Source organism: Microcaecilia unicolor, chromosome 3 (assembly GCF_901765095.1).
Source record: "Microcaecilia unicolor chromosome 3, aMicUni1.1, whole genome shotgun sequence".
Lineage (NCBI taxonomy): Eukaryota > Metazoa > Chordata > Amphibia > Gymnophiona > Siphonopidae > Microcaecilia > Microcaecilia unicolor.
The window spans coordinates 249,874,781-249,899,848 of record NC_044033.1 but is presented as its reverse complement, the minus strand read 5'-3'; the positions used below and the strand labels follow the sequence as shown (position 1 = coordinate 249,899,848).

The 25,068-nt window shown below is 44.5% G+C and overlaps 2 protein-coding genes across 4 annotated transcripts in view; one reads left to right on the top strand and one right to left on the bottom strand.

The window, feature by feature from the left end:
• The first annotated feature begins 306 nt into the window (after positions 1–306).
• On the top strand, positions 307–4,386 carry ATF5 (activating transcription factor 5). Its single transcript, XM_030197729.1, has 4 exons — positions 307–592; positions 2,249–2,524; positions 3,190–3,952; positions 3,992–4,386. Coding segments are annotated over exons 2-4 (942 nt in total). The 5' UTR covers positions 307–592; positions 2,249–2,346; the 3' UTR covers positions 3,993–4,386.
• An 11,798-nt stretch (positions 4,387–16,184) lies between these two features.
• LIG1 (DNA ligase 1) overlaps positions 16,185–25,068 on the bottom strand; it is an 88,743-nt gene continuing 79,859 nt past the window's right edge. For all 3 annotated transcript variants that reach the window (XM_030197689.1, XM_030197687.1, XM_030197688.1), the window contains 8 exons: positions 22,582–22,653; positions 21,313–21,457; positions 21,035–21,117; positions 20,785–20,937; positions 19,678–19,731; positions 19,254–19,397; positions 18,196–18,288; positions 16,185–17,301 (listed from right to left, as the gene is read on the bottom strand). In XM_030197689.1, the coding sequence (XP_030053549.1) occupies positions 17,224–17,301; positions 18,196–18,288; positions 19,254–19,397; positions 19,678–19,731; positions 20,785–20,937; positions 21,035–21,117; positions 21,313–21,457; positions 22,582–22,653 (822 nt within the window). In that variant the 3' untranslated portion in view covers positions 16,185–17,223. The remainder of the gene's footprint in view (positions 17,302–18,195; positions 18,289–19,253; positions 19,398–19,677; positions 19,732–20,784; positions 20,938–21,034; positions 21,118–21,312; positions 21,458–22,581; positions 22,654–25,068) is intronic.

The window sequence follows — 25,068 nt, the reverse complement described above, 5'->3', positions numbered from 1 at the left end:
CCTACTCTCTCAGCCAATCAGCAGCGAGCTTGGGGATTTCCCAGCTCTCCCCCCTCCCTCTCGTCCCTTGGCTGATGCAACCGCAAGGCAATCGGAGACCCATCACAGCCAGTGCACCTCCGCCGAAGCAGGCGAAAAAAATAGCTCTGGCCAACCAAAACATGTCAAAGACCAGGATAACAAATTAAAAATAATAAATAGGCCAAAATAAATAAATGAGCCGCACGCGGCTCACTAACCTTAGAAAAATGAAGAGCAGTGGTGGGCAAAGTACGTTCCCCGCCCGCCTCCCTCCCTAAACTCGGAGCAATGGGCGAGGCCAAGCGGAAGGATCCACGACGTGTGGTCACGCCCCCTGGGGATGAGGTATACATTTCTTGCCCAGAGAGCGGCGTGAATTACATTTTGCTTTTTTTAACCGGAGAAATAAGAGGTGCACGTGTAACGAAGCAACTCTCCGGCTTTTCTAAGGGAAAGAGCGTTTTTCCGTGGGGTCTATTGTTTTTTATCATGGATATTTAAAGTGGCCGCTCTTTTGCACAAGTGTGCTACTGCACTTGTACTACGTACACCGATTAACTGCAACTATGGAGTAAGTACCCCTGCTGTGATCATTTTTTTTTGCATGTCTTTAGATAATGTTTTGTGAAAGCGGTGTTGCATGCTTGTAAACCGAGCCAGCCTTTTATTACAGCAATCCTGAGTGCGTGGAAAATCCCGCAGGACCTGTGTCACAAATAACTATGTTTTCTTCCTAGGTGCTATGATCAGTTTTTAGACAGATGTGGAACTACTACTTAGCATTTCTATAGCGCTGCCAGGGTTACGCAGCGCTGTACAAGTTTAACATGGGGAAGGATAGTCCCTACTCTAGAGAGCTTACAATCTAAACATCATTTTATTCTTTAATAGTAGTAGTAGATCAATTGATCGGTAATTAACGTCCCATGCCCATGAATGAAAAGTGTGGGATTGGTCCAAAACTTGTACTATACCATGAAGCAGCAAACCAGCAGCCCCCATCCAATACTGTACCTTTTGATTCGTTTACCCTGAATTAGTCATTTTTGGTTCTGTTTTAATTGGGCATCGCTTTCTTTCAAAGCACGCTGCCAGCGATCCCCTTGGGAATCCACTATCTAAACCTTGCGGCAGAACCAGTCCAGGTCATGCTTAGCACTTTAGAACAGGAAGCCTGCGCCCTCCCTAAATAAATACATACGTGTACCTGACAGTACTTAAGGCTTTTTTTTTTTTTTTTAATCTGAAGATCACGAGTGTTTTTTGGAGTGGAGCCAGAAAGAGAGTGTGTGTGTGTAATCGTAGTTGCAAGGCAGAAGTTAGCGAGATGACAGATGTGCAGCTTGTGCTGTTGTTTATAGGTTCTTGTTGGGGCTGGGGCATAAGGTAGATTGAGTATTGGTAAGAGAATATCAGAGGATACTGTGAATTTTCCAGGAAGAGGGTGGGGGAACTGGTCAGTTGGGAATAAAGGCAAATGTAGGAGGGAGTAGGGCAGTGATTGGAGCTGCTGCGGCTAGGCTAGTGCTTCTATTATAGTGAGAATGATTTCCATATGGAGTGGGAAGAGCATGGCAAGGAAGGGATGAGGTCAACAGCCCCAGGGGAGGGGAAGCCAGTAGTCTAAGGGGCTAGGTTGAGGTTAACAGCTACCCAGGAGAAAGGGCAGGGAGTGACATATCAGGTGGAGAGCAAGACTGAGGAGGGGTGGGAGTGAGGCAACAAGATTTGTGTGTGAATGGGGATGGATGGTATTTGGGAAGTCTGAAAATGGTAAATAGTGCTATGGATATGATAGATGAGCATTCAGTGGTCAAGTCAGCCCAGTCAAGGTGGATGTGATTGATGACCACACAGGTCTAATCAATGGGAACACAACTGGTACTTGCAGCAGCCCATGACTTCCTTTGCTTCCCCCCCCCCCCCCCCCCAAAAAAAAAATATATATATATATATATCTCCAGATAGCAGTCATAGGCCTGGCTATTGAGGAAGGGAACACTGGAACGGCTATTGAATGTGCAACTCTGACCCTAACTCAACAGTTGAGTGGCTCAATGGAGCAGACTATGATTGACCTAGCAGCTGAAAACAACCAAGAGGAACAGTTTCCAACAGCATGGCAGAAAATAAGTTATTTTTGTGGTTAGTTCTCAAGTTCTTACCTGGTAGCATTAACCCAGGTTCTATACTTACATTTACCTTGTGTGTCATCTTCCCCTTGCAGGTCCTTTACCACCACCTTTGCACCTTCCGCTGTCATCTCCAGCAGGAACAGTGTCCCCAGTTACTCATCCAATCCAACGCTGAATCAACCAGGCCATAATGTCTCTCCTCGCGGCCCTAAACCTAGACCTGGAGGTGGCTATGTTACCAGCTAGCGCTCTCCAGTGGTGGGCGGAGTTGTTGAAGATCCCTGCTCATGGAAGTCACTGTGAACACCTGGTCGGGCTCATGGAGGATGGGGGGAGTCCCCATGGGACAGAACCAGGCAGTTTGGCAGGTAATAGAAGGAAATGGTTTGAACAGGGTGGAGGGGCCTTGAGCGGGTGTCAAAGTAATGCTAAGACCATGGTTCATCTTTAACAGGCCATTCAGCGCCTCTTAATGGAGTGTGTTGATTTATTACATGGCTACTTGAGTGAGCAGGAAAGAGAATGCAAGAAGCTGTATTAGTCAAACCCAACCAATGATGGGCAAAGAATAAGACAACCAAGCATAAAACTTAAGGAGAGCAACTTGCCTCTCTTCTCTGTACCCTTAACATAGTGAAACTAAAGCTAGAAAAAACCTTTTAGAGACTATCATGCTTGCTGTGCCATTGATTTCTGGTTCATGATTAGCTTCCTTCTGTTAGCCAAGTAGGTCCCTCTGAAACCTTAAATAGAAAACCCTCTTATCTTAGGAAAAGTACCTTGACAAGTTGTAGAGGCACAATGGGTTCTAAACATAGGAGCTGTCTCTGTGGGTGCTTGAGCATCCCCAATATTGAGAACATTCCTTGTAAGTGGCCAAGGAAGTGTTATTCCACTGGGCTTAGCACCCCCCAATAAATTTTGAAAAGCTAGCTCCTATGGTTCTAGACTTTTTCTTTCAACATAAGATTCAGTGTATTAAGAGTGCTCTTTTGTACTTAACAAAATTCTTGCACACTGTTCTGTTCCACAGGTGATGGATTCACAGACTGGATGACAGAGAGGGTAGATTTCTCCTCTTATGTGCCTGTAGCAATGGATTCATCACTGTCTGCTCCTCCTGCTCCAGACCTGGAGACCATGGCCACGCTTCTGAAGAAGGAGCTAGAGCAGATGGAAGACTACTTCCTGGAAGACACACTCTCCCCTGGACTCCCACTGCCGCCTGACCAAGTAGCACCTAGCACCCCACCCTCCCAAGAGGCTCACTTCCACTTCACTGTGCCTGAACCAGCACTGGGAGGAAGGTTAGGGGAATTCCAGACCTTTGTTCCAGATGCAGTAAGCTCTGCTTCTGCTTCTCTGGAGACCCTGGATTCGGGAGGCCTGGAGCTCCTCAACCTCTACTGTGATGTGCCCCGGGAATACCCAAGAGAGGATCTGCAAAATCTTGGGATCAGCAATGTCTCCGACCCACCAGCCCAGTCAAAGAGGGGCAGTAGGCCCACACCTTATGAGCGCCCTACAAACGTGACCTTAGGTGGCCCAGCTGCCCCTCCCCAGCAGAAAAGCGACCGCAAGCAGAAGAAGAGGGATCAGAACAAGACAGCAGCACTCCGTTACAGGCAGAGGAAACGAGCAGAGTATGATGCCTTAGATGAAGAGTGCCAGAATTTGGAAGTTAGGAACCGAGAACTGAAAGAAAAATCAGACTCAATTGAGAGAGAGATTCAGTATGTCAAAGACCTTCTGATTGAGGTCTACAAAGCGCGGAGTCAAAGACTCCGAAACACTTAGTTATATGTGTTGGTGGAAGAAGAGGAAAAAAGTACTTTAGTACCACATCTTAGAAGCTTCTCCCTTCCATGAACAAGGGTGAGACTGAATAGGTGGAATTTGTTTTTACTTTGAGTGTAACTATACTTTTTAACCACTGTAAATGAACTGAAAACTGTTTGTTTTAATCTTTGTAAGATATACAAGGAAGTTTAAAAATTAGGATGGGAGCAAGGCCTAGCTCCCTTACCTGTTTGGTGACGGTCCAGGACCTGCTGTAGCAGGTGTAGAGTAACCATAGCTTGGTATGTAAATTTTGATTTATATTATGTCTGTTCCACTAAAACTTGTTAGTAGATGGATCATACCATGGTCAGTTCTGAATTGCTGCCCCTAGGCCTAGTGAAATGACAATAGAGGTTGGAATGGGGCTGTCATCCAGGGCCCGGGGGGGGGGGGAACTGCTTTTGGGTTTACTTTTATTATATGGATGGAGATGTCCAATATAAAAACTTGTATGGAGTACGCTTTGGTGTCCTTTCTATTTTTCTAGGCAAGCAGTGCATGGGTTTGAGTTGGCGTTCAATATCATCCTCCTTTAAACCTACTGTAAGCTACGACGACTAAGCTAGGTTAACTCTAGGGTGCCAGGCTCGACCCACAGCAACTTCACACACAACAGGGAATGATAGATTGAGGTCTAAAATACCCTTGTCCATGATAAGATGTCCATTACCAGCCAAACATTATGGCCACAGATACTACTGCTTCTGGGCATGAGCAACATTGAATGTAGTTCTCTAGCAGAGGCCTACATCCAAGTACCAGACTAAACACAAAAGGGGGAGAGAGGAGGGTGGTGTTCATGGCCCATAGGTCTGAGCCAACAGGGTCCTATGTACTACTACCCCTACAGCAATGGGGCTGATCAAGGATGAAACATGGGCTCACACACCTTAATGGTTATACAAAATCTCCCTAAATTCCACCCATCCCCCCTCTGCCCACATAGGTTCAAAACAGCAGGCAGGACTTCCTTGTCTTTCTACACTTGTACAACAAACCCAAGCATGGTGTACAGTATGAAGGTAATATGTTCCTACTGAATAACAGCCTTGTCCAAGAACTGCTCTCTAGGCTCAAGCCTCAGGTTCTAGGTTCTTTAAAGGACTGAAGCTCATTTGAGGAGATAGAGCCAGAGCACTAGGCCACAGTCGAGGCTGGCTTACTCCTACTCCACTATCTTAAGTTCTAGAACAGTAGTATAGTCTAGTTCAGTATTTTCTATGAGGCTGGAGGTGTTAGCCTAAAATTATTATGGGAAAATATTCAAGTTACACCATCCCTTTTCCCAATGGATGTGCCAGCTGCTGTATATTTGAGAAGACAACAACCGCACCTAGGTGCTTACTCCAATGGAGTAAAGCCCAGGCTAAACTTGTAACATGAAGGAAGACTGTGCTAAGTACACTAGATCCCTTGAACTGGTGCAGTTCTACCACAGGCATATCTTTCAGTAGGTGTCTGCAACTGGGGGAGTGAGCTGTTCACCATGCTTAAACAAAAAGTCTAAAAGCCTTCCTCGCATCCTTAGATCGTAGCAGGTCATGGCCTAACATGGTATCTGTATTCTGCACCTAAGACAGTAGAACCATTTTTCACAACCACAAGGATGATGTTGAGACATATAAGGTTTAAAATCATTGATGGAAGTTGTTCCAATTAGAAGAGGACCAGCTGCCATTGAACAACAGATGTCAAGTACAAGGAGAGGAGCACTAGTATGCTAAAGAAGCCATACTACAAAGGAACACTATTTACAATGTTTAGATTTAGCACATTTTTACAATAGTTCAAAGCTAGAAGGTAGGTAGTTCCCTGTCCCTGGAGTGGAGGGTAGAGTGATTTCGTTTAAGGTAGAGAGTGTTAATAGGATTTGAATGCTGGCTTCTCTTTCTACTACATGGATGCAGCATTGCACATAGTAAGGGCACCTGGGGTAATGGAGGGTAAGGTGACTTGCCCAAGGTCACAAGGAGCTGCAGTAGGAATCAAACCCTCAGTGCTGGGATCAAAGCCTACTGCACTAACCCATAGGCCACTCCTCTACTCTCAGCCCACTGTTCTCTTCAGCTTCTTCTCTCCAATGCTGGTTCCCTGCTGCACACGTGTATATTACACTGTTCAGGAAAAAGAGGGACACCCCCCCCCCCCCCCAAAAAAAAAAAAAAATATATATATTTTTAACAATCTCAAACTTCTGCATCAAATAAATTAAAATTTTATATACACAATATTAATTTGCATCGCTGACACCAACTTACATAGAAATCCTTCTTCCCATTGACGATTTTTTAATTTTTACACACTGCTATCCCAAATCTCAGCTTGTGACATGACTTAACTACCAACATTGTGCATGGTTAAAATGTAAAAAGAATATCACATTTTAATTAAAATACTAACAGCTGAAAGAATACAGCACTAAACAGATTTCGACATGCAGCCTGTTCAAATGTGCAAGAAAATAGGTGGTGGTATTTAAAATTTAACATCTCGGTTAACATTAAGGTGGATTTCTAAATTTTAATTAATTCAGTGCAGGTTTGCACTTGTTATTGCAAATGTTTTAGGGGGTTTACTTTTTTTGTGGATACTGTGTATATGTTTAGGGCTGTACCAAATATTCATATAAATAATTGGGAAATCATTAAATCAGGATTAAACCAAAAAGTAAAATATGGTATTTGGTTACAGCTCAAAAAATATATATGTAATTATTTTTAATGAGCACACAAGCCAGAGATACATGCAGACTATAGCACTTGTCCAAGACATTTAGAAAGTAGATTAGTAAGCAGTTAAACTATTAAAAAATAGCTTTTGCCACTTCAAAATACTATGTTACTGTTTTAGAAAGTGGAGGAGTAGCCTAGTGGTTAGTGCAGTGGACTTTGATCCTGGGGAACTGAGTTTGATTCCCACTGCAGCTCCTTGTGACTCTGGATAAGTCACTTAACCCTCCATTGCCCCTGGTACAAAATAAGTACCTGAATAATATGTAAACCGCTTTGAATGTAGTTGCAAAAACCTCAGAAAGGCGGAATATCAAGTCCCATTTCCCTTTTCTATTTCACAAGGTCTGTTCACAGGCTGGAGCTTTCCACCTAGGTCACTGTACACGTGATCTTTGCTCTCAACAGAGGTAGGCATAGCTGCAAAGAACATCAAAACAGGTCATGTGAAAAACAGATTCTAGTTGAAAGAAGAGATAAGATGTTAAACATTAAATTTTTAAATCAGTATCCACCAGGAGAGAGTATTCAGACAGAACATACACGTGATAGTCACTGAGAAAAGGGGACTAAAATCTCAGACGTTTTGCATGTTATGGGTTCATAAGCACTTTGAAAACGTTACATTTTGACCTTTTGTACCTTTTTTTTCCCCACAAAAAAGGATGGGGTTTGGACTGTTCAGTTACCAAATTCTCCGCGGTATCAGAAAATTAGGTTTGAATGAATTCTGTTTCTGGTAACTTTAGTCACCTTTGATGAAAGAGGGAACATGACACACCAATGCAGGAAGGCTGTTCCCGACAACAGATACCTGAAAGCCCCTTCTCATGTGCTTAGGAGAGACATTTAATATTTGACTTGATGGTGGTAGGGTAGATTTTATAAGGAGAAATTAGGTCATACCTGATACTTTTTGTTCCATTAGTCCAGAATCTAAGGAATAAATGTGTCCATCAATCAGCAGGTAGAGAGAGAACTGAAAACTTGAGCACTCTTGACATTCAAGTCCAGCTCCTCAGTATTAATATTAGAGAGCTGCACGGGAACGGGGACAGCGAGAATCCCACAGGGATTCCCTCCACGACTGCAGATCTGTAGGGTTCTTGTGGAACTGTAAAACTAAGGAGAAATTAGATCTTACCTGCTAATTTGCTTTCCTTTAGTCCCTCCGGACCGGACCAGGATTGCACTGATGGGTTGTGCTCGCCTACCAGCAGGTGGAGACTGAGAAAAAACTCTGACTCTAGAGAGCCAATCGGAGCCCTGGCCATGTGACCTTAGCCTCAGTATTTGAATAACAAAGCAGGAAAGAAAGAAAGACCTTCTGTGCCGTATGGAATCCTAGCAGCCACAAAGCACTCGGCAATGCCAAGTATCAGAGCTCACCAGCAACTCTCACCAGAGAAGTGGTATGGCCCAATATGTATTACAGCTCACCAGCAACTCTCACTAGAGAAGTGGTATGGCTCACTTGTACTATAGCTCACCAGCAACTCTCACCAGAGAAGCGATATGGCTCACATGTAATATAGCTCACCCGCAACTCTCACCAGAGAAGTGGTATGGCTCACTTGTCTTATAGCTCACCAGCAACTCTCACCAGAGAAGTGGTATGGCCCACTTAAGATTTTATATATATTCCATCAACTGAGCTTACCAGCAACTCTCACCAGAAAAGTGGTAAATCATATTTAAGGTTTTATAGATATTCCAGCAACTGAGCTCAGCCACAACTCTCACCAGAGAAGTGGTATGGCGTATTTAAGGTTTTATAGATAGATTCCAGCAATTGAGCTCACCAGCAACCACCAGAGAAGTGGTATAGACCACGTAAAGTTCTGTATATATATATAGTATTGTTCCACGAATCGTAAAGGAATGAATACACTTCCTACTGAATACACTTCCTACTTAATAAAAGAAGCTAAAGAGTAGAGAGAACATGGGAGGGGCCTGGTCCGGTCCGGAGGGACTAAAGGAAAGCAAATTAGCAGGTAAGATCTAATTTCTCCTTCCTTAGCGTCCCTCCGGACCGGACCAGGATTGGACTGATGGGAAGTACCAAAGCAGTAATCTGAAGGGAGGGACCCTATGAAAACTGCAGAGAAATGTTCATGCTGCATAGGCCACCTGGCGACAACTAACATGTAGTGTGTCCCAATGAGCAAAATAAAATGAAACTAGGACTAAGTTGCCAACTTACCAATGTGCACCGAGAGCACCAAAAATCGCCGTAGTAAGAATAGAGCCCGCTTCTGAAGTTGTGGAATATGTTGTAATACGCTGTGGAACTGCCCTCTCAGCGAGAAGAGAAATAGACATTCTCATTTCCTTGATCCTTCGCGATATAGCGGGTTAGAAACAATGAAAAACTTTTAAGCCTACTGGCTAGAAGGACAAAACCAATAAGAAAAAACCGATTGGGAAAGGTGAAAACTTTTGAACTACAGCAGACCGAAAAGAAGTTACCAACCGTAGAAGTATTCCACACATAGATCTACTTGCTGCAATGGCTACTGGGAAACACTGCTTGAAGAGGAAAACTTTATAGAAAAAGTTATGGCTACTAGAAAACAGAACTTTAAGAGTCTGTTCACCTAGTTCACCTAGCTGGTGGACGAAGCGGGAGGTACAGGTTCAGGACTCCTTTAAGAAACCGCTTTGACAGTGGATGCTGCATAAGCGTGCGGTTGTCAACAGTATCATGCATCACTGATAGAGCTGCCAAATGAACTCTAATGGATGAGTAAGACAGACAAGATTTCGCAAGATGCAGAAGATATTCCAAAACATGCAAAATGGATACTGTTTGTGGAATGAAGTGGCGAGAGGAGTACCACAGAGTGAACCGTCGCCACTTTGATTCATAGGACTTTAATGTAGATTTCTGTCTGGAAGCAATTAAAACTTGAAGTACTTCCTGCGAAAATATCAAAGATGTTGCAGACCCAGTAACCACGCCATAAGTTTGAGTGACTGGGGGTCCAGATGTAGAAGGGTGCCTTGGTTCTGCGTAAACACCTAGTGAGATGATGGAAGAAACGCATAAAGAAGGTTGAAAAACCCCTGCTGGACGTTGGCATCTGTCCCTGTCTCCGTCAAGACTGTTGCTGAACGGAAGAAGCAAAAAATGTTCGTGAGCCTGAAGGCAAAAAGAGATAGCCCTGAAGTGTCGCAGTGAGGCCGTAAGGCTGAAAAAAATGAGAGTCCATTCACCTAAACGCAGGGTGACACAACTAAGAAAAAATGAGTACAAACTCAAGAGTATACTCTTAACTCCTCCTTGGCGGATGACATAACCCATTGCCATGGCAAGGACCAACATAGCTCTCTCCGCCTTGTTTGTCAGTAGGGAAAACAAAATTCACCTGAAGGTAAAACGAATTGCTGAGGTCCCCCAGAAAAAAAATATATACAAACAAGCTTCTGCCAAAAAGTGTACTGCACGAAGCATCCCAATGACAGAACTAAGGTTCTTGAGATAACTAGATGACACTTAAATAGCGCGATTGATGACCCTGAGATTCGCAATAGGATGAAGGAAAATTCCTTCTTGGGCATTAGAAAGTAAAATTGCATTCTGCAGAATAGAGCGAGGAAATGGCCGAAGGCCCAAGGTCACCAAGAAAAATATAAACTGGGATGTTTGCAGAGGAGACAAAAGACTGTGCGCCAACCTGACTAAACAAAGAGAAAATCAGAGATATCTGATGAGAGATCAAATGAGAGATCAAATGAGAGGCCTGGCTACAATCACCACCCAACCTAGAGACTGTAAGAAATGCAACACCCGGTGCGTGACCTGAGAACTCTGCTGATAAGACTTTCTCCAATTAGGCAGTCGTCTAGGTAAGAATGAAATGACCCTAAGAGCGCAATGAACATCCTCTTAGATCTATAAAAGAACGGAAGAGAGAGTACTGCTGAAAATGACCGGTTAATGCATAAGCAAAAAACTAGCCATTCTCTGGATCCTGAGGAGAAGAGAAAGGGTGACCAAGGACACCAGTTAAATAGGGCTACAAACTCCAACCCTATCTCTATGGCGTTCCATAGTTGGGTAAGTTCTGAATATAGAAAGTTCTGAATATAGGAGTCCACCAGCTATGGTAGTACGCTCCGGACAGAAAAAAATTGTCCCAGTATGAACGTCTGATTCACCGGCCTGTAATTTCTTGGATCTCCCTAATCCACATACCACTAATCCACGTACCACGGTCATGCGTCCTCCCTCACTGAGATGTAGATTGTAAGCTCCTTTGAGCAGGGAACGTCCTTCTTTGTTAATTTGTACAGCGCTGCGTAACCCTAGTAGCGCTCTAGAAATGTTAAGTAGTAGTAGTACCAGACTCACACCCAATAGATATGAATGTTGAGCTTGTTTCAGGTTAAAACACCGAACCTAGGCCCAGGGTCCCCGGTGTTCCTAGTGGTGAACAGCCATGGCAAATATTGTATGCGTTAGTTTGCAGAATTACTGCAAAGCCTTGCTTTTGGAGCAGAGATTTCTGTTCGATACTCTCGTGAGAGGTTTTTTTTTTTTTTTTTCTTTAATGCTGTTCTGGCTATAGAAAGGTGGACATTTGAGCTTCCCCAGAATGGCAAAACTTATGTACCTATGCCCATTAGATATGAATGCTGGACTTGATGGACTTTAGGCCTTACCCAGCATAACCATACTTATGTACCTATGGTATAAATACACAGGAAGTGAGTGAATCCTCTTCCAATTGAAAGAACACTCTGGAGTGAAGGCGCATAGAATGAAAATGAAAAAGGACAAACTTGGAAATTACCTGTAACGAAAAAAGTGAAGTTGTGCCACAGCCACTTGGTGAAGGCAGTGTAGACAAGACTGTATCTGAATTCAAGAAAGCTTGATATAACATCAGGTCTCTAAGGAAGAGGAAGAGATAGCAGATGGTATGTATAGGCATACTGGACCAAACCAGGATGTTTATAATCTGCCAATGCTGAACTGATAGAGTAGAGACAAACACGAGTAGATGGTTTGAGGACCGTCCACTATCTTTAAGTGAAAGGATGACTTTATTCTCTAAGTGACCATATGTCCTGTAAAAACCAGAAGAAAGCTAAAATGAAATATGAGAGGCTTCAAGGCAGTTGGAAAAGAAGGGAAGACATGAATAAAGCATGCCTGCTAAGGCAGCTGAGTGACTGGGAGCTTGGTAGACAGGACTGTCCCTCAGAGAATATGAAAGAGCTGATATAACCCCATGGCATCTGAACAATATACTGTATGCCTCTAGAGAAGGCTTCTTAAAGTCGGAAAAAGAAAACACTGTATAACACTACAGCCATTGAGAGTGTCTGTTAAGTTCTTAAAACACTATATAACATCATAGGCATGGAGTAAAATGCTTGAAAGGAACTAAGATATTATGGTCAGAATTGCAAAGTACCAATCAATTGACTCTTAGACAATGTAGTCCTATTCACCAGGGAATGAGAAAGACAGAAATTTACTCTATGCCTATAGAGAAAGTTTCTAAAGTTCTTAAAACACTGTATAATACTACAGCTATTGAGGAAAATGCTTGAAATGAATTATGATATTATGATAAGATGTATATTTTCCACCAGGCAATGAAAAATGACTGAGCACCAGAAAAAACTATTGTTAACAGCCCCGTGATACATAGAAATTTAAAAGAAGAAAAGCTTGTTATATATCCATATATGAAAGGAGCCCCCTGTCAACCAAATATTGCCTGCTGATGTGAAGAGCATTTTAGAATACGCCGTTCAGCACATACAAAAGTGTACACATCTTGGAGCCGAACTGCTCTATGAACTGCAGCCTTACCTTCAGCAGAGAGATCCCCGACTGATAAGATGGAGGGAGAAACAAAATGGCCACCGTTCACGCCACTGGCCCTGTGGCGATCGTCGACAGCGCGCCCGACACCTCCGAACAAGCGGAGCCCAGTGGAACGGCGAAGAAACAACAGCCGGCGAAAAAGGCCCCGAAAAAACTGGAGGCAGCACCGGACCCGAAGAAACCTTGAAGGGAGAGCAAAATTTACACGTTCCGGCTGCGTGAACTGCGCAACGCTGACCGACAGCAGCTGTTTGAACTTTTAAGCCATATCGGAAAAAACAGGTGGCCACGCTTACGCGGTTCGCACCTTTCTTTTTCTTTTTTTTTTTTTTCATTTGTTTAAACTGCCGCCGCCAAAACGCAAGAAAATGGAGGAAATTAAATCTGACGAGAAAAATCGCTGTTTAAAGTCACAGATACTGAATTATTTTCTTCTGTTTTTTTTTTTTTTTTTTTATAACCCCTCAATCATAATAAAACACTGGAGCTGCCTGCTCGTTAGAAGTCTGGGGAAAGAAAGGCTGCTTCTTTGAATTTCCTTTTATTTGATTTAATTCTTTTAAAGCAGCTACCTGTTAAAAGTGGCTGCCTCTCCCAAAGACGGTACACCTTTCCAGAGAAAGGGACGGCCCTTCCCTGCTAAGCCAGGGAGATGGGGAGGAAGGGGGGTGGACTCGAGACACCCGAGTTTAACACCCCCGAGGCTGTCAAAGAAAGAAGAGAAAGGAAACCCTGTCAAGCCTCTAAATAAGATTCCAGGCACAGAAGAATTATCACAAATATCTGTAATATCTAAAGAGAAAAGGAGAGACTAATGGGCTCACTTCCTACCTGCTGGGAGACTGAGAAAATACTGAGGCTAAGGTCACATGGCCAGGGCTCCTATTGGCTCTCTAGAGTCAGAGTTTTTTCTCAGTCTCCACCTGCTGGTAGGCGAGCACAACCCATCAGTCCAATCCTGGTCCGGTCCGGAGGGACGCTAAGGAACACCACTTAACTGCCTCCGGAGTCGCCATTCACCCCGACTGTCACCAGCCCAACACGTGTCCCAAGCAGCGAATCAGAATCCCTCCCTTGCACCAAGTAGAACTTGCAGCCCCTCCAAGCCATTCTGAGTTAAACTTACCACTGCTAGCTGCTCCCCCCAAGCTCAGAGTCTCCACAAGTCTTATCACAGTTGAGAAAGGCTCTGTCCCATGCTCTCCAGAAAATGGTTTTCTTTTTTTTTTTGTTGTACTGTGAAGGGAGGGCAAGTAGTAAACTCATGGGGCATCACAGACAAGGATCTGAAGACCTCCATATATAACTGTGTGAACTTAATCCCACCAAGCTCAACTGGTGAGCAAATCACTCGGAACCAGAGGCTGAAAACTGTGTCCATTCACCTACTGGAAAGAGAGAACTCAAAACCGAGTTGTGACATGTCTCTTGGCATCCAGTCCAGCAACTCTGTAATCTTTTTTTTTTTTATTTCCATTTATCATCAAAAATAACATAAAATGTTAATTACAGAAAAAGAAGAAAAAAATGATATCAATTATACATAGGTAAATTTACATCTTTTAGACCACAACTTAAGGGCAAGATACAAGGTAAAGATTTCTGAATAAATTCATAGGGGAAAAAAAAGCAAACCAAAGGGCAGAGGCATGAGGAGCACCCACAGCCAGAGAACTCAGCACTTTCACTCTATTGGGCGTCCTGGGTTAATCACTACTTTCTTTGGCAGTTAATAATTCTCTCAATTTCTTGGGTTCTATAAATATATAATTAGCTGAGTCCAGGGATATTATACAACGACATGGAAATATTAACTTAAACAAGCCCCTTATAGCAAGGGTTCTAGCTTTTAAATTCAAAAACGTTCGCCGACAGGCTGGAGTCTTCGCCGACAGGCTTGAGTCTCCCTGGTTAAATCAGGAAATATACGCACAGTTTTCCCAAGAAATTTATCATTAAAATGGCGAAAATATAATTTAAAAGTATTCATCTTATCCATTTCAAGTGCAAAGGAAACTATAAGATTGTTCTCTCTGTTACCAGTTCTAGAGAGTTTTCTAAAAACTCTGTTAAGTTCATCTCTGGTTGTTGTGGTGAAAGATTCAAAGGATTAGATTTTCTTCCAGTTATGTATTGAAGCCGAACAATAGGGGGAAAACCCTCTGCTGGAAATCCAAGTATTTCTGTATAATATTTACGTAGCATCTCCATAGCTGGAATTAGAGGAGACTTGGGAAAATTGATAAACCGCAAATTATTCTTCCTCCCTTGATTTTCGAGAGATTCTAGTTTCCTAACTAGAACCTCTCTATCTTTAACCACCGTCCCTGCAAAATTCAGGAGTTCAATCTTTAAAGATTCCATTTGACCTTCTTGGATTTGCATTTTCTCTGTAAACTGTTTCTGAACTTGTTTCACATTATTGAGTAAAGGAATTGGTTACCTGGGAGAGTAGAGAATTCATACCCTGGATAACATGCCATATAGAGTCTAACGTTACCACTTGAGGTCTCTTCACCTCCCGAAACACTGGTGCAGCTCCCATTGGAGTGGGGGTAGACATGGACAAAACCCCCTGTTGTTCAATACCAATTGGGGAAAGACCACCGACTAGGCCTCCTGAAGGCGGTAGAATCTTCTCCACTCTGGGCGTTCCATCCGTCTTCTCCGTCGGGGTCATAATGCTTCCGGGTCGAGGAGGAATGGTACTCCCTGGCGGACTCAATGAGATTGCCTCCGCGCTGTTTTCCGTCGATGTCATCGCGGAAAGCTCCGAAGCGGGCGCTCGCATAGCCAACAGTTGAATCCCGAACTGCTCCAAGATTGCTTGGCGAGGAAGGGGGACATTCCCAGGTACCGAGGAGGCCAAGTCCTTGGGTTTTCCCTTCTGTTTCCCCATGACCAGCACAGGATATGTATCCAACTTCTCGTTTCACAGTCTAGTGAGTCGGGAGCTCAAACACGCATGTCTGCTCTATTCGGCCATCTTGTCCTCTCTCCAGCAACTCGGTATTCTATCTTCACCTGCTGGTTGATGGCCACAACTATCCCACAGGTTCTGCAATAGTGACAAGCTACATAATGGAATTATAGTTTGAGAATATTTTAAGTGATGTTAATTATACTAGATTAACAATCTAGCTTCTTTCATTTATAATCCACTTGTATGAGTAGCAGAGGGTTACACTTTATGTGGAAATCAATAGGCAACTGACATAGCAATACCAGGGTATTCAATTGTCACAATGTTATTGAAAGAAGGCAAGCAGCTGAATTTAAGAAAACTACAACAGAAAACAATCTACAAGCAGAACTGGACTATCACTGGGCTAAGCACTCTAGCCAGGCAGGGATGTCAGCCCAGGATTGAAGGCAGGGGTCCCTCCTTCGTGTACAAAATGTATAGGAGCATCTATTGCATTGCTATAAGGCACAGTGTCCTGCTCCTTCCCCAACAGCAATGGAGAATAGTCTAAGGAGGGAATGAGAGAATGGACAAAGGCCGTTTTCTTGTGTGTTCAGAAAGGGAAGGATTTTGGTGACGTTCTAAAGAAAGGACGCTTCTAATACTGTTCTAGATGGGTGCTAAAGAGATGGAGACTAAGGAACAGATAGGAATTAGAAGTCTTTTATTGTACAAATTATACCAACACTTTTACAAAAAGCTATGGAGGGCAGGGAAAATGACACTCAAACGGCAACTGCCTTAATATGACGAGCTCTCCCAAAAAAACAAACAAACAAAAAAACCCCCTCACCCAGAAGTCATTGGTGAGAGAGTAACACTTTTGCTCCCCCAAGGCCAGGGCCTAGCACAGTGTTTTCACAGGTAAAATGAAAGGCGGGGGAGCATCATGATGTCTTATTACACTGTTGCTGACAAGGAGAACTACCTGAGGGCTTAAAAAACGGTCCCAAATGTACCACAAACATGAACCTGTTTATCTACTCCACTAGTCACAGGTGTTAGTTCCCTTGTGAGGAGAAAGGAGGTGTTTGTAAATTAGTATTGCCTATCTGGCATCAAACCTTGCTCTAGCTTCCAATTTCAGATTTATATTATTAAAATAGTTTTTAAGATAAAAAAAAACACAAAAAAATTTCCAAATCCACCCCCAATTTCTCTACCCCTTCTCGAGTTTCCCTTCTTCACAGACGCTCTCCCAACACTCCTTTCTCCACGTATCCTGATCTCAAGAGGAATGAAGAAGAGCAAGCTGAGACCAGAACACACAAGGCAATTTCATAATCCTAGCCATTAGCTTTTGGAAATGAAGCACTTTTCCACAAGGTCTGGAAGCAACTCTCCTGGACACCTGCTCCTTGGAGTTAAGTGCTCAACAACGAATGATGTGGGTTTTTTTTCACCCATCATAACACGGGGAAGCTGAACAGTGAAGCTAGATCACAAAAAGGAACAAGGAGGGGGCAGGGGCTTAGAAAGAAGGCCTTTCTCCACTTCCCAAAGAGAGTGGAAAAGGCTTGGGCTGTGTTTCTTCCTGCTACACAGCACTGGTTTAGGCCACTTTCTAATAAGCCCCTACGGCACCAACCAAATTTGATGCCTGTGTGTAATTTTAGTATGACAAAGAATGCAGTTCACTGCAACTAAACCCTCCTCCGTCCTCTTGCATTCCAGGGCGAGTCATCACTAATAGAAATCTTCCGCTCCCTTCTCAGCTGACAAAGTATTCTGGATTTGCTGTTGCTTCTTGTACAGCTCAGCTACCTGCAGAGTAAATGAAATTTACGTTTATATAGATGTGCTTCAATTTCTTTATGACTGTGTTTATTTTAGTTTTGTTACCTACGGGACAGTTTAGATTTTTTCCTTTGACCAGAACAGTGGATGAACCGGTTGTGAGCGTTTTAAATAAACAAGACCTGCTTACACAGGCCCAGGAAAAGAAGTTGATCAATTTACTGGAAGCCACTGTTCTGTTTCTTAGTCACCCAAACACACCATTAAACACACCAAGTATTCTGGAACTCAGGATATGTGAAAAAATATTACATTGTAATGTTAAATGATATACACACTATCTTTTGTCTCATAAACCTTGTTAAGATTGGCAGTGGGTGGGGGAGGGGCAAAAGGGTAATGGGGATTTAATGTGCAAGAACAAAACTGGGATTTGAGTATTGCTGTTGTGGACATTAGGTTTATGAGACGAGAGTCTATACGTACAATAGGGAGGGGGAAAAATGGGGACATGGGTAAAAGTTTAATAAGATACTAGTGGCTTGATCTGCAGGAATACACAATGGATAATAAATAGGATATTAAGAAGTTTGCTCCTACAAGAGAAAATGACATGAGGATACAAAGGTACATTCTTCCACCCTCACACCCACACCCCCAGAAAGTCATGCCGATAAAAGCATCATATATGTATAGACTGGTCATTGCAATTATGGGCCCTTCATTTAGCCGTGAGTGATAGTGCCCACCCCATCTCATGAGGGTGCTGCAGAAAATGTGTCTGCTGCATGCCTGGCCCTATTATCTTTATGAGGTCTACCCTTGACCTTTGCCAGAGGGTACATTCTCCCCCATCAGGTACCAGAGCTGTCTTTGGTGTCTGAAAATGGCCTTGAAAAGCTAAAAAGAAGGCAGCAGTACCTGGAAGCTGCTGGTTGCCTCCTCTGGTTTCTTGTCATCTCTGATGTGCAGGAAGCGAGGAAAGCGTAAGGAGATCCCCTTCATGTCATCTATCTGATGGAACAGCAAGGACAAATAAAGATTTAAGCTTTTCATTACAAATCACTTCCTACCATTTGTTATGGCTTTGTTTTCATGACTTCATCTAAGCCCCACTGAACTTCCAGCCTCTATAGGAGGCTACAGTTCCCTATCAGTTCCTGAAGGACAGGGAGGAAGAGAAAGGGGGACCCTTCCCTCCCACCAAGCAGCCTGGCCATTAGTGTGCCAGCAAGTCATAAGAGGGCTATAGCTTGTGGCTTCCTCTGGGGCTGCCGAGGGGGGTGGTGTGGGGCAAAATTCCTCAGGCCCAGCAAGCTTCTTGCTGCCTGCTTCCGTGTCTATCTTCCCTTGCTCCTGCGTGCTGCCCAGGACCCAGATGATTGCATTAACGCAATATTGCGTTAATGCAATCATCCAGGTCCTGACTCCTAGCACAGACAGGAGCAGGAGAGGACAAGACCATGGGAGCAGGCATGAAGGGAAGCAGCTTGCCAGCACCAGGCCTCCCCTTGGAGGCGAAGACAGAAAGGTAAGGGGGTGGGGTTGGAGTGGCAGTGCTCGTCTACCCTGGGCTCCCTCTAGAGAATCCAGGGTTGGCCAGTAGGTGTATGTTCTGCTCCATAGCTGGGATTCCCTTCTTTCTCCGCCTCACATGAAAGGACAGGAGTTGGAGTGCAGGAATCAAATCCAGGGTCTCTTGCATCACTGAGCACATGATGGGTTTTCAGAATAAAGATTATACTTGAAACGCCAGCCCCCTAAACTATTGTTTTTTCTCTCAATATACTGCATCCAATGCTGGAATACCAGCTATATGATTGGTTTAGGTCTAGTGCAGCACCACAGCTCTGCTTTCTTGCCAAGCAAAGTACAGTATGGGTACTCAAGTGGCATAATTATCTGTAGTTCTCTGGGGAATCTTTGGCCCCCCTCCTCTGGATCAGAAGTTAGTGTGAAGTGTGTCAGGATGGACTTACCAATCCCTGGGCAGCCTTATGCACGGGAGAGATGGAGAGATCAGCACACTTCACTTCCCACACTTGTGCTGGCTCGAACCAGTGGTCTGGCTCTGTGACACTGTCCCACCGGTAGTATGGACGGGGCTTCTCAATGACATGATCCTGCAGGGTGCAGATGAACAGGCTCAGCAATAGTATAGCACTTTCTCTCTGAGGATAGAACTTCTCCCAACCTCCCCCCTTCCTAAGCTGCTGAGGGGTTCCTATCATAGCCTCGCTAAGCTTTAGGGTTTAGACTATATAGCTAAATCTCAACATATTCTCTAAAAGAGGTGATTATAGCATGTTGAGGATGATGCCATCCCTGCTGTACAGCCCACTACTAATCCCTCTGGAAGGGGGACACCAAGTCTCTGCCTGCATCCCAGTGATCTCCTCTTACCTTAAAAAAATTATAGTGCTTCTCCAGATCCTCATCTGTGAAACCCGTTCCTATCTGTGGAAGAGTGCAAGATTGAGGAGGCAAGGGAGGCATGCAGCACAGAAAGAAATAAGTTAGTTCACAGTATATCACATTTTCATCCTTCCCTTGCATCAAGTCTCCCGCTACCTCGGGAAGGAACACTGCTTCTCCCCCAGAGGCTTCCTCACACACCCAGCATAAACCGATGGCCAGAGACAATCTGCGGTGCACTTAGCAGGGCACCTTTCCCATGGGAGCTGTCATTTGACCCACTATGCGTGAAGCTGAAAAAGTCTCCCCTGCCAACTGCCGATGACTCCCCAATCAAAGTCCCGGGCAGAAACCCAAACTCCAGAGGAGCAGAAGAAGCCTTTTTAGCGAGTCGCCGGTTGCTCCATCCCGCCTGGGGGAGCCGTAAGAAAACCCTCTCTGCTCGGGAGAGGGGGTCGAGGCAGACTGAGACACTGAAATTTGGGAGGGACCCGCACCGTGAAAATGTGCACCTCTGAAGCCTTCAACTGACAAGGCTGGGCCCCACTGTAGACAGGCTAACCCCTGCTCACAGAACCTATACGTCCCTCCTCCTGATGTAATCGTTTTATTTTTGTTTTATTTTTTCTTTTTAGTAGGCACAGCTTCTCAATCTGATAGAGCACAAAAGACAGCAAAACAAAGACCACCCTGAACAGGCTGTTTTATTATTCTTTTTTTTTGGAAGGAAAACCTAGGCAAAGGTCCACTGGGACAGGACTGCACAGACACCTACCTACCATCTGCCGAGAAGACTGAGAAATACCGAGAAACTCGGCTCTACACCGAACTCAATAGAGTGACACCACTGGTAGCTCTCAGTCTCTCCAGCTGCTGGTAGGAGGGTACATACTCACTCATTGAGAATGGTCTGGACCATTTGCTAAGGAAGGAGCCTTTGGGGGATCCCTAAATGCTTAGCCATGGGATAAATGCAGCGTCCCCGAAGGCTCAAAGCAAATAGGCAGTTTTACGGAAGTTGGTCTTGACTCACAGTGTATTCAAGTAAACTGGCCTTTGAATGGTCCGACCCTCAGGAGTCACATAAATCCTCACCTTGCAAATGGTCTGGTACTCCTCATTGTCCTCGTCATATGCTCCCAGCAGGAAGCCACCATAAGTACCAGTGCGCTTCCCCTTCCCCAGGTAAGCACCCATCACCACCAGATCCAATGTGTCTCCTATACCCTCCAGGTAATCCTTCTTCAGCTACAGAGACACAGGGAAAGGGAGTCTGAGCCAGGAAGCAAGTATATGTGCACAGATGAAAAGCCACTTTAAGCTGCTCAAACGAAGCTCTGCTCACCTTCAACCAGTTGTGCGACCTCTTGGCGATCTCATATGTGGCGTCCTGTTCCAGGGTCTTTACCATCAGCCCCTCACAGGAGTCTGGGGCAAGGATGAAACGGAGAGTTAGCCAATTCCTGCAAACTCTTCCCGAGTTAAACTGACAAAGGAATGGTTATCAAAGGCCTAAATAAAAACATCTGACCAAGGCACTCAAGTAAAAGCTACTCAGTCACAAGAGATTTGTGTGACGGGGATAGAGGCAACCTGGACAGAGGCCAAGTAACAGAAAACTACCTTTGATGGAGTTGTCGAGGAACTCTGAAATCTCATCCACGCTGGATGTGTCCATGAAGGTGGAAAACAGGAACTCCCCATCTTTCTCCACAAAGGCTTCCCGTAAAAGCTGCCGCCTTCTTGCAAAGGGTTCTTTAACCAGCGACTGGGATAGGGGAGTACATGGAACAGAAATGTGGCAAGTTTACATGGGCAAAGTGGATAGGACCAAAGGAGGGGGAGAGATGTGTGCACCACAGAACACACACAAGCCTGAGCTGCCAGAGAACCAACACTAGGCCAGATGGGTTGGGAGGGTATATAAAGTGGGAAAAGGTGCCCGATGTGCTGTGCACCTTGGGTTTGTTTCAGTAGCAGCTCCAATTTTTATGGAACAGCATGCATTTAAACAGAGACAAAACATCCCATCTTCCAAAAGAATGATAATATGCAGATCAGATTATGGGCAGCCTTCGGTGGTTTTTGGCCAGGAGTTTGATAAAGAACTTGTGTGTGGGGCGGGGGGGGGAGGGGGTGGAATCCTTCTACTAATCATGTTTGGGTGAGCAGTACAAGTGATCTATGTAGTCTGTGCATACTGCAGGGATTTCTTCTCATTCACATATTCTAACATTATTTGAGATAATACATCTCTGGACAGGACACCCGCAGGAGCAGAGGACCGTATGTCACTACTTGGAGGGAAGCACCAAACGAAAGGAGTAGTGAAGGTAGCAGGGCTCTTCCATAAGACATCTCTAGCACATTTTTAAGGGTATCATCTTTGAAATATCTCTAAGTTAGTGGTGTGAGGATTATGTTAATAGTGACCTGTATGACTATCCTACCCTTGAAAGAGGGCTCAGTGATCCCCCCCCTGTTCTGTTCCCATTCTATTAGGCTTTCCTATTACTAATGGAGTTCTTCCCCTCCCCCCATGTTTTTAATGTGGGAACACTGCTTTGATTTCATTGTGAAAAGCAGTATATCTAGAGCCTGATAAAACATTGGTTTTGGTCTGTTCAGTTTTGTTTGAGGTTTATTGATTGATCTGCATTTCATAAAAGATAAAGAGGAGTACAAACAAAAAGGGTTAAAGTAGCTCATGCCATGTTGGTGGCCTTGGCAATCTGGCACTAGCACACACCACTTTGAGAAGGTGATCCTTGAGGAAAGCAATTACCCTCCCCCCCCCCCCCCATTTTAAATAAAATAAAAAGGTTTTACAGAATTGAGAAGGCCGACATGTCAAAGAGATAAAGTATTTGGGTTCCCTATGTTAATACTTACCTCCCCGTTCAAGTATAACATGTCAAAAGCATACACACACACTTGAACTTTGATATCTGCAGCATCCACATCCTGGAGTCAGGAGAGAAGAGAAAAAGGAAAGAAACAGAAAGGAAGGTTATTTCAGGGTCTCAGCAGGACAAGATTGTATATTTGTGTGTCGTATAAAGGTCGCTAGATTAACTTAAAATTCTTTGGGATGTCTGACAGACACAGATGCACACATCTGTACCCATCGTGCATATCTCTTACAGCCAGTTAGATTGAATTTCAACCTGCCCTTTCCATCTGCTCCTTGTCCTTATGGAGGTTTCTGTGTTGCAGGATATGAACCAACCAGTAGCATACAGGTGCTCTAAAAGATGCCTTTGATTGGAAGTGAATTAAAGGGTCATTCCATGCCAAGTGGTCTAAACCTTCCCACCATCATGTCTCCAATTTTGTTCACATTTTATCTGTTGCGCGAGTCAGGTGTTAAACGAAGTTTCCCAAAATTTGAGGTCTCTAACTGCAATAGTTGCAGATCTAGACCCCCTTTTCTGAAAGGTTGTCAGTCCATAAGCACGCGACATTTACCAAAATGCCATTTTGGGGGTCTAATAAAATCCAAACACATTTATAAGAATGGCTAAAAAATTCAAATTGGCGGAGGAAGTGACGTCACGGAGACAAATGGCTGCCTGAATCTTTAGCTCCGTACTTCCCTGCTTTTAATTTGCTTTAATAGCGGAACCTTGGTCTTGTTCTTGTACTGGAACGGCTCCTGGAGATTAACAGCGACTCAGGGAGCAAGATGAGCAAAATATCTGCGTCCCAGACGCGTGAGGGAGAGCGGAGCTCGACGAGACAGTCGATGAAGAATCGATCGAGACACATGTCACGGGCCCCGGATCACTCATCGGGATCCGAGTCGGCGGCATCGAGTGCTGGTGTGCGGAGAGCTTCCCCGAAAGCAGCCCTGTCTAAAGAATTGGCTAAATGCCTGAAGGAAATCAGGGCAGAGATCATGGCGTCCAAACAAGAAATTCTCGAGCACATGGACGCCATCAGCATTGACCTCCGCGAGCTGGGGGGTAGAGTTGAAACCCTAGAGGAACGGATGGACGAACACGCTGAAAGAGCGGAGGCAGCAGAGATCCGTTTTGTGCAGCTAAAAGAACAGACAGAGGAACTCCAATATAAAATTGATGATCTGGAAAATCGCGGAAGGCGACAAAACCTCAGATTTCGGGGAGTTCCTGAAAACGGAAACATGGAAGATGTGCCTGCAATTGTGAAATCATTGTGTGAGTCAATTACGGGAGAACCAATGGAGTCTGATAGTATTTTGTTTGATCGGGCTCACAGGGCACTTGGTAAGCCTAAAGACAACAAACCCAGAGACATAATTGTAAAATTTTCTTCCTATGCGCTTAAGGAAAAGGTCTGGCTAAAAGCGCGCCAAAATCCATCTGTGGAATACAAGAAAGAGCGAGTGTATGTGTACCAAGACCTATCATTATTTACATTAGCGCAGAGGCGTGTGATGAGACCTGTGCTGGAAATCCTGAGGAAGGAGAAGATCCCCTATAGGTGGATTTTCCCTTTTGCACTGAGCTTTGAGTTTAAGGGTAAGCAACTTCGCTTCCGCAGGCTTGCGGAGGTATGGAAGTTTCTGCAGGAGGCTGGTTTGACAACAATGGCGAGCCCTGTGGGAGATCTGGCTCCCTCTACCCGAGAAAAATTGCAGCAGTGGAAGAGTCCCCCAGAAAACTAAAAAGCAAGGCATCAAGACGTGACTTTGACTGTGATTCTGTTTGATATCCTTTTTGTTCCAATGTCTACTAATGGGGTGACATTCTATTTTTTTGACTCTGTGTGTTTATCTGTTCTCTGTTATTGGGACTCTGTGGAGGTTGTTTTGAAGTGCAAATGGTTTGAGTTTTGATGGTTGGGTGGAGAGACTGGGTGAATGTACTAATAGTGTAGGGGGGGGGGGTACAGGGGTGTGCACAAAGGTTCGGGGGACCGTTTGTTCTCCTGTAGGGCACTTCAGGGGGGATATTCCCAGTCCGGGCCCTGGGACCCGGATTGGTGGGGGTTATGTTTGTGAAGGATGTTTGGGGGTCGTGGGGAGGGTTCTGGGAATACCTGGGGTTTTTATCAATAATGCCTTCAGAAGACCAACACTGTCGCAACCAACTGAGGGGGCTCTAAACGGGGGAGTGCACTGCGAGCAAGGTAATGGTAACAGGAAATATATTTACATGTAGACATGAGTGCTGATCTGAAAGTAATATCATACAATGTGAGGGGGCTAAACATGCCTCAGAAGAGACAGAGGTTTTATAGAGAAATGCAGAGGCTCAAACCACACGTGGTCCTGCTCCAGGAAACGCACCTGAGGCGTAAATACGAGCGACTCCTCTCCTGTCCGGGCTTTACCGGGGCGTACTTTGCCTCTGCGGAGAGCTCCAAAAAACGAGGGGTGGCGATATTGCTGCATTC